The sequence below is a fragment of the Bos mutus genome, chromosome 9, assembly GCF_027580195.1.
Source record: "Bos mutus isolate GX-2022 chromosome 9, NWIPB_WYAK_1.1, whole genome shotgun sequence".
Classification (NCBI taxonomy): Eukaryota; Metazoa; Chordata; class Mammalia; order Artiodactyla; family Bovidae; genus Bos; species Bos mutus.
Window position 1 is genome coordinate 93,613,198 of NC_091625.1, and position 14,487 is coordinate 93,627,684.

The 14,487-nt window shown below is 51.3% G+C and overlaps 1 protein-coding gene across 1 annotated transcript in view; it reads right to left on the bottom strand.

Moving 5' to 3' along the window:
- Window positions 1-13,411: 13,411 nt before the first annotated feature.
- Window positions 13,412-14,487, bottom strand: part of TMEM242 (transmembrane protein 242) — a 41,487-nt gene continuing 40,411 nt past the window's right edge. The window contains exon 4 of the mRNA XM_005907855.3: window positions 13,412-14,474. Coding sequence (XP_005907917.2) covers window positions 14,376-14,474 — 99 coding nt within the window. The 3' untranslated portion in view covers window positions 13,412-14,375. The remainder of the gene's footprint in view (window positions 14,475-14,487) is intronic.

A 14,487-nucleotide genomic window follows, 5' to 3' on the forward strand; every position in this document is an offset into this window, starting at 1 on the left:
CAGGGCACAGTGGCGGCACCAAACCGAGATGTTAACACTGACGGAGGCTGGGATTTCAGGCGTTCACTTACTTGCTTCTCTCTTTTCTGCCTTGAACATTGTAGTTACTGGCAGCAAGGGGGAAAAAGTCGCTCAAAAAAGTAGAGAAAAGCCAAACACTTGGGCAAAGTTACATCAAACCCAAACTGCCAGACACACTGCTGGGATCTCAAAGAGGCAGTGGCTGGGCAGGTGTGCCCACCTCCAGCTGTGACTCCGGACGATGGGGTGGGGAGGGCAGTTGTTGTCCAGTCACTCAGTCGTGTCTGACTCTTTGTGACCCCATGGACTGAAACACACCAAGCTTCCCTGTCCTTCACTATCTCCCGGAGTTTGCTCTAACTCACATTCATTGAGTCAGTGATGTCATCCAACCTTGTCCCCTTCTCCTTCTGCCCTCAATCCTTCCCAGCATCAGGGTCTTTTCCAGCGAGTCAGTTCTTTGCATCAGGTGGCCAAAGTATTGGAGTTTCAGTTTCAGCATCAGTCCTTCCAATGAATATTCAGGAATGGTCCTTCCAATCCTTTAAAATTGACTGGTTTGATCTTCTTGCTGTCCAAGGGACTCAGAAGAGTCTTCTCAAGCACCACAGTTCTAAAGCATCAGTTCTTCAGTGCTCAGCCTTCTTTACGGTCCAACTCTCACAACCATACACAAATACGGGAAAAACCATAGCTTTGATTAGACGGACCTTTGTCAGCAAAGTGATGTCTCTGCTTTTTAATATGTCATCTAGGTTTGTCGTAGCTTTTCTTTCAAGGAGCAGGTGTCTTAATTTCATGGCTGCAGTCACCACCCACAGTGATTTTGGAGCCCAAGAAAATAAAATCCGTCACTGTTTCCATTTTTTCCCCATCTATTTGCCATGAAGTGATGGGACCGGATGCCATGATCTTCATTTTTGAATGCTGAGTTTTAAACGGACTTTTTCAGTCTCCTCTTTCACTTTCATCAAGAGGCTGTTTAGTTCCTCTTCACCTTCTGCCATAGGGGTGGTGTCATCTGCATATCTGAGGTTATTGATATTTCTCCCAGCAATCTTGATTTCAGCTTGTGCTTCATCCAGCCTGGCGTTTCTCATGATGTACTCTGCGTATAAGTTAAATAAGCAGGGTGACAATATACAGCCTTGATGTATTCCTTTCCCAGTTTTGTTCCATGTCAGGTTCTAACTATTGCTTCTTGACCTGCATACAGGTTTTGCAGGAGGCAGGTAAGGTGGTCTGGTATTCCCATCTCTTTAAGAATTTTCCATTGTTTGTCGTGATCCACACAATCAAAGACTTTAATGTAGTCAGTGAAGCAGAAGTAGATGTTTTTCTGGAATTCCCTTGCTTTTTCTATGATCCAACAGATGTTGGTGATTTGATCCGTGGTTCCTCTGCCTTTTCTAAATTCAGCTTGTACAACTGGAATTTCTTGGTTCATGTGCTGTTGAAGCCTAGCTTGAAGGGTTTTGAGCATTACCTTACTAGCATGTGAAACGAGCTCAATTGTGCAGTAGTTTGAACATTCTTTGGCATTACGTTTCTTTGGGATTGGAATGAAAATTGACATTTTCCAGTCCTGTGGCCACTGCTGAGTTTTCGAATTTGCTGGCATACTGAGTGCTGCACTTTCACAAGATCATCTTTTAAGATTTGAAATAGCTCAGCTGGAATTCCATCACCTCCACTAGCTTTGTTCATAGTGATGCTTCCTAAGGCCCACTTGACTTCACACCCCAGGATGTCTGGTTCTAGGAGAGTGATCACAGCATCATGGTTATCCGGGTCATTAAGACTTTTTTTTGAGGGGGGAGGGTAGGGGCACCCACAGTGGGGATGAGGGGGTGCCCTGGGGGCTTGGGGGGCAGAAGGAGCCTGCAGATAAGGAATGGGAGCACGCCGGGGTGCACGGGTTCTGGATGCAGCTGGAGGCCTGGTCCTGGGGAGGAAGACCCTACACGACTTTGAGGACCATGCCTTCGGGGACTGTCAGCCGCCTGGGATGGGGTGGGGGTGGGGGCGCGCGTGTGACCATGTGGCTCTGGCCACGCGTCTAGGACGCGGGTCTGAGCCGGGCCGCCTGGGTCCCGGAGCCCCAGTGGCCCAGGGTCAGGGAGTGGACGCAGAAGGGGAGGAGGAAGCAGGAATAGGGGACCGAGCAAGCAAGGGAGGCCCGGGGACACGAGGTGGGCTGGTGCCCGTCCTCCAGGTAGAACGAGCCCGAGTCCTGGTCACCGTGTCCCGAGATGAGAGTCTCAGCTCCGCCGCCCCACCCTGCGCGGGCCGGGCCCCCCGACAGCTCCGGGGTGTCCCCGCGGCGGGTCCCGGCGCCCGCAGACCTCGACGCGCGGCGGCGGCGGCGGCGGGGCCGGAGCTCGGCCGCCCTCTGCTGGGAGAAGTGTGAAGTACAGCCTCAGGTCGGGAGGGCCCCTCCCCACGGTCCCATCCAGCCTGCAATCTGCGTTCCGCGGAGTCACTGAAAACACAAACGCGGCAAGACTGGGAAAGGGGGTGTAGGCGGGTCTTCGGAGGAATGGCCCTCGTGGGAGAGCGGGAGAGGCTGAGATATCCTGAGACGGGGACGTTTGTCCAGTATGTGCAGCGTGCTGGGTGCAGGGAGGGCGTGGGAGGCAGAGGAGCAGACGTGGGCCCGGCTCCCCTAGGAGCCGACGCATCCTGAGATGCCACCAGGGAGGCCGCAAGCCTGGGGTGGGAGCAGCCCGGTGGGATGGGGACGGTAGCGCATGGGGCTTCAGGCTATGGGACGCATGTCAGTGCGGAGCATACAGGCCTTGTATCCGTTTCCGGCGTCAGCTTCGAACGAAAGAAATTTATTCTCTCAGAGGAAATTTATTCTGGAGGCCAGAAGTTCAAAATCCAGGTGTCCGGAGTGTCACTAGGCTCCCTCTGAAGGCTTCGGGGGAGAATCTGCCTCCTAGGCTCTGGGGTTCCCTGAAATCTTTGGCGTCTTGACTTGCAGAGGCATGGCTCCAATCTCTGCCCCCAGCCCCCGCAAATCTGGTCACATGGCCATCTTCCCCACATCTGTGTCCCTTCTCCTAGTCTTATAAGGACACAAGTCATATTTGATTATATCTACAAAGTTGCTGTTTCCAAATAAAGTCACCTTCATGGGTACTGGGGTTAGGACTGGATTTACCTTGGGGGCAGGGGTTGTACCTGATTCATCCACATGGGGCATACCAGGCAGGCAGGAGGGAGCCTGGGCTGCACTGCAGAGGCAGAGAGGATGTGGGAAGATCTAATCTAATCTTAGAGGTGCCGGGCAGGCAGGAGCCAGGCTTGAAGACAGGCTTTGGGAGGTGGGGGCTCTGATTCTAGAAAGGGCATCAGGGCATTTCTGCTTCCCCTCCTGGGAACTGGACTGGAGAACTTTCGGGGGGTTTGATCAACCTATTTATTTTTAATTGATTGATTGCTTTACAATATTCATTTCTGCCAGACATCAACATGAATTAGCCGTAGGTGTATATATGTCCCCTCCCTCCCACCTCCCGCCCGTTCCCACGCCTCTGGGTTGTTGCAGAGCCCTGGTTTAAGTTCCCAGAGTCATACAGCAAATTCCCACTGGCTGTCTATTTTCCGTGTGGTAGCGTACATGCTTCCATGCTCCTTCTCCATTCATCTCACCGCCTCCTTCCTCGCCCCCACCCTAGTCTGTTCTCTGGGTCTGCATCTCCAGTGCTGCCCTGCGAATAGGTTCACAGGGCAACGTTTTTTTATTCTCAGTACTTTTTTTTTTTTTAAAGCTCCACTTTTTATCTAGTTAGAAGAGTAATTCACGGTCACTGGGGAAAAAAAAAATCAGTGCTGTATAGGGTGAAAAAGATTTTCAAAATCACAGGAACCTCAGCACCCAGTAAGAACTGCATGTAAATAGATGCATATGTTTGTATGTAAATACTTGTGATGACGTTGTTTATGGTGAGACTCATGCCACATAGCCGACCTTTCTGCAGCTGAGACTTCTGCCAGCACTTTATAAATTTTAGTGCTATAGATTCTTTTTAAGAAGGCTATTCCTAGCTCAAACTTTGATCCACAGTTAGCATCAGTGTTGCCCCTGCAAGTGGCAGGTGCTTTGCTTACGTGCCCCCGAAGATGAGGAAGGTCCCATCTCACCAGGGGAGCCCAGGTGGGTGTTGGGGGAGGCCACAGAGAGGAGACCCAACGAGGCCAAATAAGGAGAACCATTCCTGGAAGGAACCTGTGGCTGAGGGAGGGGGTGATATTAATACTTCAAGTGCAGTGTGCCTAGAGAAGACAGGGATATTCAGGCTAGCTAAGAATAATCCCCCGATTTCAGATTTGGGTGAGGTGCTGCACGCAGTCAATGCAGGAAGTAATGATGCTTACAAACCAGTTTCTCTTGAAAAGTTCCCAGTTGTGAGTCCAGGATTATAGCAGCCCAGGGTCTTTCACAGAAATAGAAATTTTAGAACTTGTCGGTGCACCAGACATCTTGCGTTGAAGTTATCACAGACTCCAAGTCAGGCCTTCAGATAGTCCAGAAATAAGAAAGCAACAATGGGAAGATTTCAGCAGTGTTAATTTTTACAACTTACACCCTATCGGCTTCTGAAAAGGGTTTGAGGCTGCTCCCAATAAAAGACATGGAAGCACAATAAGGTCACTAAGATGGAAATAGAAAGCTGGAAACTCATGCAGGAGGAAGAAGGTGATAACATTGCTATGACTCAAGGTTGAACTTGGTGCCAAGCATCCGGGCAGCTAAAGCAAAGATGGAAACACGCAGCCTGGCGGAAGTTTCATTGTCTGGGTGGAGAAAATAAAGTCGCAGTCGGTGTATTAGTTCTCAAAGGGACACAAGAGCATCTCCAGTCCTGTGTTCATTTGGTGACAGCGACAAGGGCCTCTGCAGCCTGAGGGCAGAGGGTGACTTCAGCGCTCGGCTCCAGGAGGGCCTGGCTTGGAGGGGGGCCCACCTGGCCCTGGGTCTTTCTCTGGGTCTTCCCAGAGAAGCCTGCCCCACAGGTATTCATGCCCCTGGGGCTAGTAGGGTGCCGGGTGTCGTCTGGTTGTCCACACACGTGTGCAAGCAAGGCCCTGGCAGTGCAAGGTGAGGCCAGGGCTGAGCGGAGAGCAGGAGCCGCCCTGGGTCAGGCCAAGGTCTCTTCCTCCATCCATCCTCCATGGTCGAAAGAGCCATCTCCTCCACCACCACCCGCCCCCCAAGTAAACCGGCGGTACTCAAAGGCGGGGCTCTTTATTTAATCACCATCGTGTCCCCCGGGACCTACCAGGCACTTAATGATTGTGCTTCATGTGAACCAACGATTGAAAGGAAATGCCAGTTTCAGAACGTCCCAAACTCCGAAAACCCCACAGACACCCCATTGCTTAGAGGTGGTATCCCAGCTTCTCAGGGGTCAGCCAAGGCCTTTTATAAGCAGACTCACTTCCCTCTCGGCCAGGCCTTCCCCAAGTCCGCCTTCCTGGGTCCTCCTTACCCAGCTTACAGCACCCCCCACCCCTTCCAGGCTGTTCTCCCAGGTCTGTGGGGGAAGGACTCAGGTCAGGCTGACATTACTGTGACCTTGTCTCCCTCCCCAGGAAACAGCTTGGGGGCTGAGATGGGTCAGACATGTCCAGGTGCCCACTGTCCATTTCTGAAGGACTCCCTTGCGTTTGTGGGGGTCTGTGTCCCCCGGGGGCAGGGAGCGGAGGTGCCCATCCCACGCCTGCTGCCTGGGCGAGAGCCAAGGTCCTGCCTGGGAAGTGAATCGGTGGTGACGAGAGAGGCGGGGAGACACAGGGTGGGCCTCGGATGGTGACTGCCCAGGCGACGGGTTTTTCTCAGTTGGGTGAAAGCTGAGTCAGGGGTGCCCGAGAAGGTTGTTTAGCAAAGATGCTCTCCTGTGACAGACACCTTTTGTCCCCAGAGCCATCCTCAGAGGTAGACACTAACAGGGCCATGGTTCTCAGGTGGTGGTCCCCGAACCAGTGGGGTCAGCGACCCCGGGAACTTGTTAGAAAAGGCAGATTCTCGGCCCACCCCGCACCAGCCACGGACACCCAACCTGTGGTTTCTCAGTGATCGGGTGCTTCTCGTGCGGGGCTGATGGAGGTTTGAGAACCAGGGTGCCCGCAGAGCTCTGAGGGGCAGGAGCCCTCCTTTCCGCAGGGTCCCTGGGGTGAACCTGGGGTGTCGCGTCTCCTCTGTCCCCCGCTTAGAGGCCTGGTGGTCTGAGCGCTCAGGGATGCGCCGGGGTGAAGGGGACCATTCCGTGCAGTGTCTGGCTCACCAGCAGGTGTGGCCTCCGAAGGCCAGGCCCGAGGGGCCCCACGAGGTGCGCAGGGTCAGGAGGCCCAGGGCTCGGGAGCAGCCTGCATATGGTGGGGTGCAGAGGGGTGCGTGGGGAGCGGGGAGGCGGAGCTCACGACTGACACAGATCTTCTGGCTGCCTCCACAGCACGGGTGGGGTGCTCCGGGCCGGATCGTCACCTCAAGCATTTAACCCTCCCAACATGGACGGGGGAGTTTCTCTACCCGCTTTAGAGGTGGAGACAGCGGGCCTCGGCATGTCATTTGCTTACAGTCATCCCAGCTGTCAGTGGAGGGCCTGGGTTTGGGGTTAAGGCCAGGGAGGCTAGGGGAGCCTGGGAGGGTGAGGAGGAGAAGGAAGAGACTCAGACCTCCCCTTCCCGCTCCGAGTGCGATGTGAAGACATCTATAAAGGTTTATAATGAGGTTTGCTGCAGAGATGTTCGCTGGCCCGTCACGGTACTGCAGACACGCTCCCTAACTGACCCTGCACAGGGACTCGGGTTGGGAACTGATCCCCCAGGCCAGGAAGGCCGCTCGCAGCTGGGGAAAGAGCGCTGGGCTGAGCTCATGGCCTTGCCAGGGTCAAGGGCACAGGCCTTAGGAGAGCAGGCCGCTGAGGACAAATCAAGCCCTCTTCAGACAGAAGAGAAGGTGCTGGCAGACTGTTACAGGCGCCACTTGAGAAGAGGTGACAACCGAGCAGATCCCTGGGCCACAGGTCCTTGTTCAGGGAGAGGAAAGGGCTTGGGCTGGGGCTGGCGTGAGGCACCTGGGAAGCTCGCCGAGTCTCCCCGGGAGAACCTGGCTGCTCCCGGGCTGAAGCACCCAGAGAAACTTCCTCGGAACCCCCAGAACTAGGGACACCCACCCCCAGCCTTGACCTTCTGCCAGCCACGAGGTCAGGAGGACTCCCCCGGTTGGAGTGAGTGCTCCTCCAGTTTTGGGGAGGAGGACCTGGAAGGCCAGGAGCTGGAGAAGGTGTTGGGGCATCAGAAGACGGAGGCCAAGAGGGACTGGGGGAGGAGAAGGGTGGCTTGGGCGCTGCTGCGGAGCTGGAGGCGCTTCGTCTTTATCGGGAGCACCTCACATTACCAGGTGCTGTTTAGGAACGTCTCCCGCGGCAGACCACACACACACGGGCGCTCAGAGCTCCCTGCCTCCTCCTCCTGTTTGTTCGCTTTCGGCTGCACTGGGCCTGCGTTGCTTGGCTCAGGCTTTCTCTAGTGGTATATTTGAACAAATGAATATATGACCAAGATGTGCTGGTCATATATTGTGCTGGTGAATGCTTTTCTCTCGTGAAAAAGTGCCCTGTTCTGTAGTGCTGACTGATACTTGTGATATTAATACTCTCAGCATGGCTGATTTCAGCTACCAGTCTGATGGTAATTAAACTTTGGAGTTAGAGAGACATACCCACCGGCCTCACTTTGCAGGCCAGCTCCAGCAGAGCACTGATGGGTAATTTCACAACCCAGTTCGTTAAATTTATTGGTTATTAGGTGATTGTATGCAGTATTTGAAGAGCCTTTGTGTTGTTAACTTAGCATTTGAACACTAGTTTACTTAGGGCTTCCCTGGTGGCTCAGACAGTAAAGAAGCCACCTGCAATGCGGGAGACCTGGGTTCAATCCCTGGGTGGGGAAGATCCCCTGGAGAAGGGCATGGCAACCCACTCCAGCACTCTTGCCTAGAGAATCCCGTAGCCAGGGGAACCTGGCCATCTACAGTCCATGGGGTCACAAAGAGTCGGACACGACTGAACGACTAAACGTAATCTCTAGTTGCAGGGAGCGGGAGCTGCTCTCTAGTTCCTGCGTGCGGGCTTTTCACTGCAGTGACTTCTTTTGTTTCGGGGCATGAGCTCTGGGTGAGTGGGCTCAGTAGTTGTGGCACGCAGGCTTAGTTACTCCGAGGCATGTGGGATCTTCCCGGACCAGGGATCGAACCCATGTTGCCGGCGTTGGCAGGCAGGTTCTTAACCACTGGACCACCAGGGAAACCTTGCCTCCACTTAGCTCAGGGATGCTGCCACCCAGCCCTGGGCCTGCCCTGTCACTGATCACCACTGGATGTGACCGATGACCAGAGCGGGTGGCATAGTTCCTGGGGTACTAAGAGCAGGTGATTTAGAAGTTTGGAACCACAGAGAATAATGTCATTGCATGCGGCCAGAACAGTTCAGGGCCCGTAATACTGTCAGCCTGTGGTGGATTTGAGAGAATGGTTTTTAATCTCAGTCCTTAAAGCCCAGGCACGGAGTGCGGCATGACACGCTGATGCCGGAAGGGCTGATATTAACCTGCCAGCCCGAACCTGTCTAACACGCCCCGCACCTCTGTCACACACAACCCAGGGAGACCAGCTGACCCGCGGGCTTGTCATGCTGGCTAATTAGCGTGTGATGGCCCACGGCTCAGAACGATTTAGCGACAAGTGTAAAAGTCAGGTGAACTGCCAAAGCTTACATCAGAGGCACAAGTTGGGTGGATTAGGGAGAATTACTGGACCCCTTTCCAGGGCACACCAGGCTCACAGAGAGATGGGCGGTGGGCTGGTTTCTGCCCGACTGCTTCAGTGGGCAGTGCTGCGCTTGTGTCCAAGCCCACGTTGCTCTGTGCCCTTCCTGCTCTCAGGACTCTCAGAACTTGCCCTCGGGCTCTGGCTGCAAAATAAAATTCTCTGCCCCAGACAGGAGGAAGGCGCCTTGTTTCTAGATGACGTTGCCAGCGAACGGGAAGAGTGAGGCTTCTAAAGTGAAGTGAGAAGTCGCAGGGATCTTTTTGCTTTTGAGATGGTTTGTCTTCAGGGAGAATGCTCCCCAGTCACACCTCTGGGAGCCTGACCAGGTGCTACCCCAGCCAGACTGGACATGAGGTCACCCTGAGTGACACTTGGGCTTCCAGGCCTTTCTTCCTCTGTCCCTTCCTGCAATTCAGAGCTGGTGAAGACATTAGTATCTTGCTTTTTAATTTTTCATCTCTGGACTGTCTCGTCCTAGGACTGGGAGTTGGAAACCCCAGCAAGGGCCCAGGATCTGCTTCAGAAACTGGTTGGTCGTCAGTTTCTGAGGTGTTCGTCTTTTCTCATGTTGGTGGCTGAGTAAATGTGGATGAGAAGGCAGGTGTCCGCTTCTTCGGGAGCTGGACGTGTAGGCCCTGGACTCGTGGGCCCCCTTCCGGGCGAGGAAGGCCTCCTCCTCCCCGCCTCTCTCTCTGCTTCATCCCGGCCTCCGTCTTTCCCCTACTTCCTTCCTCTTTGCTTCCTGCCTTTGCTTCCTTTCTCCCACTTCCTCCTTCCCTCACATCCTATATTCACTAAGGGCTTAAGAAACTCCACAAGGATGAATACATGCCTTGCTATCAGGGATATAAATGTCTCTCCAGCGTCCCCTGACCCTGTGTTTTTTAACTAGCCTTTCCCTCCCTGCTCCTTCGGTCATAACCTGGACCGTTGAGAAGTTGAAGCAGATGCTCTCCTGCAAAGATTCTGGACGCTACCCACAACTCATTATCAGTAGACGTATCAGAGACATCACACCTGGACAGGTCCCATTCTCTACAAGGTATGTGTGGAGGCACAGGGGAACCTGGGCTCTGTTGAGTTAGAGCCCGACCTGCAGGGCGACGTGCCACCCGCCTCCAACTCGAGATGAGCCCGGATAAAACTTGTGGGGTGCTTCCTTCTAGATTCACAAAAACATGGCCTTTGGTAATTAATCCTGGTGACACCAACACAGGGATCCCGCCTGCCCTGCATTCTTAGCCCCCACGGTGGAGCCTGTCTCATCCTTTAGTGTCGAAGAAAAGTCTCCCTTTAAACAGGGAGTTGGAAGACTTGCTAAAGTGCTGTTTCTACAGATATTTTACTACCATCATGCGTAGTGAGACTATGAAAAAGAGAATCACGGCTGGCGTAAGAGAAGCTCAGAGTGCAGGGTTTCCTCACTTATTTTTTGACAAGGTCTGATTTTACCTTTGTATGAGATTTACTACTAGAATTTGGGCTTCCCTAGTGGCTCAGATGGCAGAGAATCTGCTTGCAAGGCAGGAGGTCCAGGTTTGACCCCTGATCAGGAAGATCCCCTGGAGAAGGAAATGGCAACCCACTCCAGTATTCTTACCTGGAGAATTCCATGGATAGAGGAGCCTGGTGGACTACAGTCCATGGGGTTATAATTCTTATTTTTGTGACAAGGTCTTATTTTTCCCTTCGCATGAGATTTACTACTAGAATTTAGTTTTTTAACCTCTATCCCAGCCGAAGGATCTCTAATTAGCTGTGGCCACTGCGACTGAAGGGCAGTGAAAGGATACAGGCAAAGGTGGTGGCGGTGATGGCGGCGGTGATGGCGGCGGTGATGGCCTGTCACTGCTCAGTAGTGTCCCGGTGGTCCAGGTGAGGCTGTCCACCCTTCGGGTTTCCCTCAGCGTAGCAAGCAGAGGCAAACAGACCCGACAAGGACAGCTGGAGAAGGCAACGGTAGGAATAGAAGGAAACACCTCCCATCACCCAGGTTGGCAGAGCCAAGGGGACTCTGCAGAGTTTGGCAGAGCACGTTAAACCCAAGCTTTCACGCTAGTTTTGTCCACTTGTTCTTCTCACGCGGTGGGCCCTCGTGCCGGAGCTCCCGGCAGCGCCCCGGCTGTGTCCTCTGGCGTTGTGTTCTCTGTCAGGCTGCAGACCTACATTCCCCCTCAGCCCCAGTGTCGGGCGGCGTGAAGGTGAATTTGGAGGGTTTTCAGGTAAGCGGGTAGAAGGTGTTCTACAAACATGTTAAGCTTCCTCAGTCTGCCTGATGTAGGTTCTTAGAGGAGTCTTATTGAAAATGGCTTTTACCCTTCTGTCAAAGAACATTTATATAGAATTTTTTTTTTTTTTTTACTATGGTTTTCTTTTTTAGTTAAGTGATCTTGCCTCACCAAAGGCAAAAGGTGTCACCTAGCTTATATAAAAATATAAATTAAGGTCCTGAATCACTCTGATACTTGGGCAGAAAAGTTGAACTCTGTGTGCGTCCTGGTAACTGTACTATTATAATTTTCTCCAAAACTGAGTTATCTGCCCGCAGATGAAATCTGCCATCAGCCTCACTCGCTGTTACAGATTAATGTCACTGCTTGTGGGAGACGCTGCCTTCCCTTCCAGACTCACAGAAGCACAGCTTTGATAATTAATCCTGATAACACCAACACAGAGACCGACATACCTGACATCGTACTCAAGTGACTCGCAGAAAGGAAAAACGTCTCACTTGAACATGGTAAAATACTATGAAAATGTATATTTTGCTAGCTTTCATGGGAGAAAATTTGTATTTTCCCTGGCTGATTTTCATTTGGACTTAAGTGTTTGTTTTGAAGGCCATACAGAAGTGAACCTGGGAGAGATTAAATTTTGCCCCCAGTGAAGTCACTAAATTCAGTGGATTTTAATTACTTCTGTCCCCCTGGGCTTTCCCCACCCCACTTCATTTCTCAGACGTTCCCTGTAGGTTGCAAGGATTAATTTGCAAGCCGGGTCCCACACTATCCATGAGACGAAGCATAATGTACGACAGGCGAGGTGATCGGGGGCCGCCCTTTGAGTGGCTGAGGTAGGTTTTTCCCCGTGCCAGCCTGTGTCGGCGCAGATGGAGTGGGGTCACCCGCGGCCACGCCTCAGCTACGCGGGGCCCAGGCGGCGGGGCTCACTCGCTCTGCTGTTTCTTATAGAACCCAGCCGCTGGGCAGCCTGTGAGGCAGGGCCTGTGACCCATTTTTCATTCCCAGTTTGTTCACAAACCACATTTTCTTGACTCTGAAAACAGCAGCAGCCCATGGATATGTCTTTACAAGGCAGCTAGAACTTACCAGAATACGTGTTTTTTTTTATCCTGGCACGAATCCCGAGGTCTTGGAAGCCACCCCTCCCTGCCCGTCGCGTTTTCCTCTGTATGTTCTGCACTGCTTTCTCTAATAGCTCTTTTGGCGCGCAGGGTCTAAATGTAAAGCTTAATGCTCAAGCAGGGTGCGCAGCACTCTTAACGGGAGCCGCCTTAACGCTGGCTTGCACGTGAAATGGAAATGGCTGGTGTTACCCACCCTTTACAGAGTTTCTAGTGCTCAGCCTCCATGAAATGGATTGCTTATGGGGAGATAATGTCTGTTCTACTCCTTTTTAAGTCTGTGAAAAATGTCATCCTGGTTAATAGGGTGATTAAAACTCTTTATGCTCCGGGAGATAAATGTGATTATGTTTGTCATACTCTACCCGAGACACAGACAGCAGAGGAGGCACACTTGAAATTCCATAACATTTCCTCTCTTCCATATCCAGGAACATTCAGAAATCAGTACACAGATGGTACTTCACATAAAGAATAACATTATCTGTTAAACATTTTTCCTTTCCATTAACCAATTTAACAATATGCCTCTGGTATAAATGGAATAGACAAATGACTACATCTTCTGATATCTGAGTTCTGACTGCAGGAGAAAACCACTTTACTCATACTGCTTCCTTTTAACTTTCGTCTCTGTTACTTTATTTTTGCTTTGAAGATGCAGCTGGAGCCTCTTGGTGCCTGTCCCCATCAGCCTCTCTGCAGCAGGTGATTCACCATCACCTATGGGAGTCCCCCGCTACCCCTCAAGGACAAGAGACGCGTATGGGAAGGGCTTTGTAAACGCAGGCATGTAAATGTTGGTTCCTTTAGGCCTCCGCGCGCGCCCACCAGCCACCCAGGCTGAGACTCTCAAAAGGGACAAAACCTGCTCAGTTTTCCTCCCGTCTTTGCTTCCTTCATTTCATTCAAAGACTAGAGGTATTTTGTTGCAGAGATTTAGTTAAAAATGAAAGGTGGGTGAAGAGTTTTTGCTACTTTACATACCCTGATAAATTTCACAATCCTTTTTTAAAAAGTCTTGGATTTTAAACAGGTTACATATGAATCCCAGACGCTGATTACACCTGTTTAATTAACAATACCGCAATTTTAACAGGGTAAGATAGTCCAGAGAAAAATGTTAATTATGTACTTGACATTTCATTTAAACTTTTTCTTAAAACTAAAGGTTTCATTATAAGAGATAAATTTCAAATGTACTTTATTAAACTGATTGCTAATTAGAGCCTAAGCAATTATAAAGAAAATACACAATGATATTCAACCAGAGGTTATTTTTCTGGACATACTGACATAGTAAACGTTTCTTTAAAAAATTTTAATTCACCTGGAGACTCAATACTCAGGCAGGTACATTTCTGGTTAAAAATAGTTGTTAAGATAGGTGATAATTGGTCTATTTTAATACTGACAACTGAGATAAAACTACAAACTGCCAGGCAGTGTTTAGGGGCCCAGAATCAACTTGTCAAAAAAGGACTTTTTATACGCAGAGTATCATTGTTTTTGCATGATTATCCTTTCAGGTTATCACACTCTGTTACTGGCGGCTTATCTAAGAAGGTACAGGTTTACAGGGCCTTAAAGTGATACCTAGCGCACACACCACAGCGTGTGTTCAGGGCAGCAGCGCCACGCCACTGCCTGAAGGGCGGGACTCTTCCAGGAGCGAGTCCTCCGCGCTCTGACAGCCACATGCTGACAAGCAAGGCTGCTAAAACTTATTAACTAGACACACTGAGGTACCACTTTCTGTTCATAAAGATTTTCCATCATACATAATTATTTTCTTCAGGTAGAAATCGTGGCTTTCAACTTTTACAGGCATGGAAGTATTTCCCCTGGGATTTCCTTCACCTAGAGAAGGTACCCATGTGGTTATTTTTAAAGAGTCTTCCTAACTTTTCAAACTTTGCTAACCCTAACCCCCTCCCCCTCCTGTGACCATAACCAGATCAGCTGTAAAGGAGCAGCACCCAGTCATGACGGCAGGCTTCTGTGAGGACGCTGAACGCGGTCCGTCCCAGAGGCTCAGTCAGCAACTGCGTGTTCCTGAGGAGAGCTGACTCGAGTCCCTTCGGGGCTGCGGCAGCTCCAAAGCCAGCCTTCCCCGCAGCACTCGTCCAGACTTCATCCACCATGCTCCTCTCATTTGGATCTCAGTGCTTCCTCCCACTCAACGGCCGACTCAGAGTTCTTGGGAATTGCTGGAAATATTGACTGCATTTTATTTCGAAAGTCTTTCATCTGAAAGATGAAA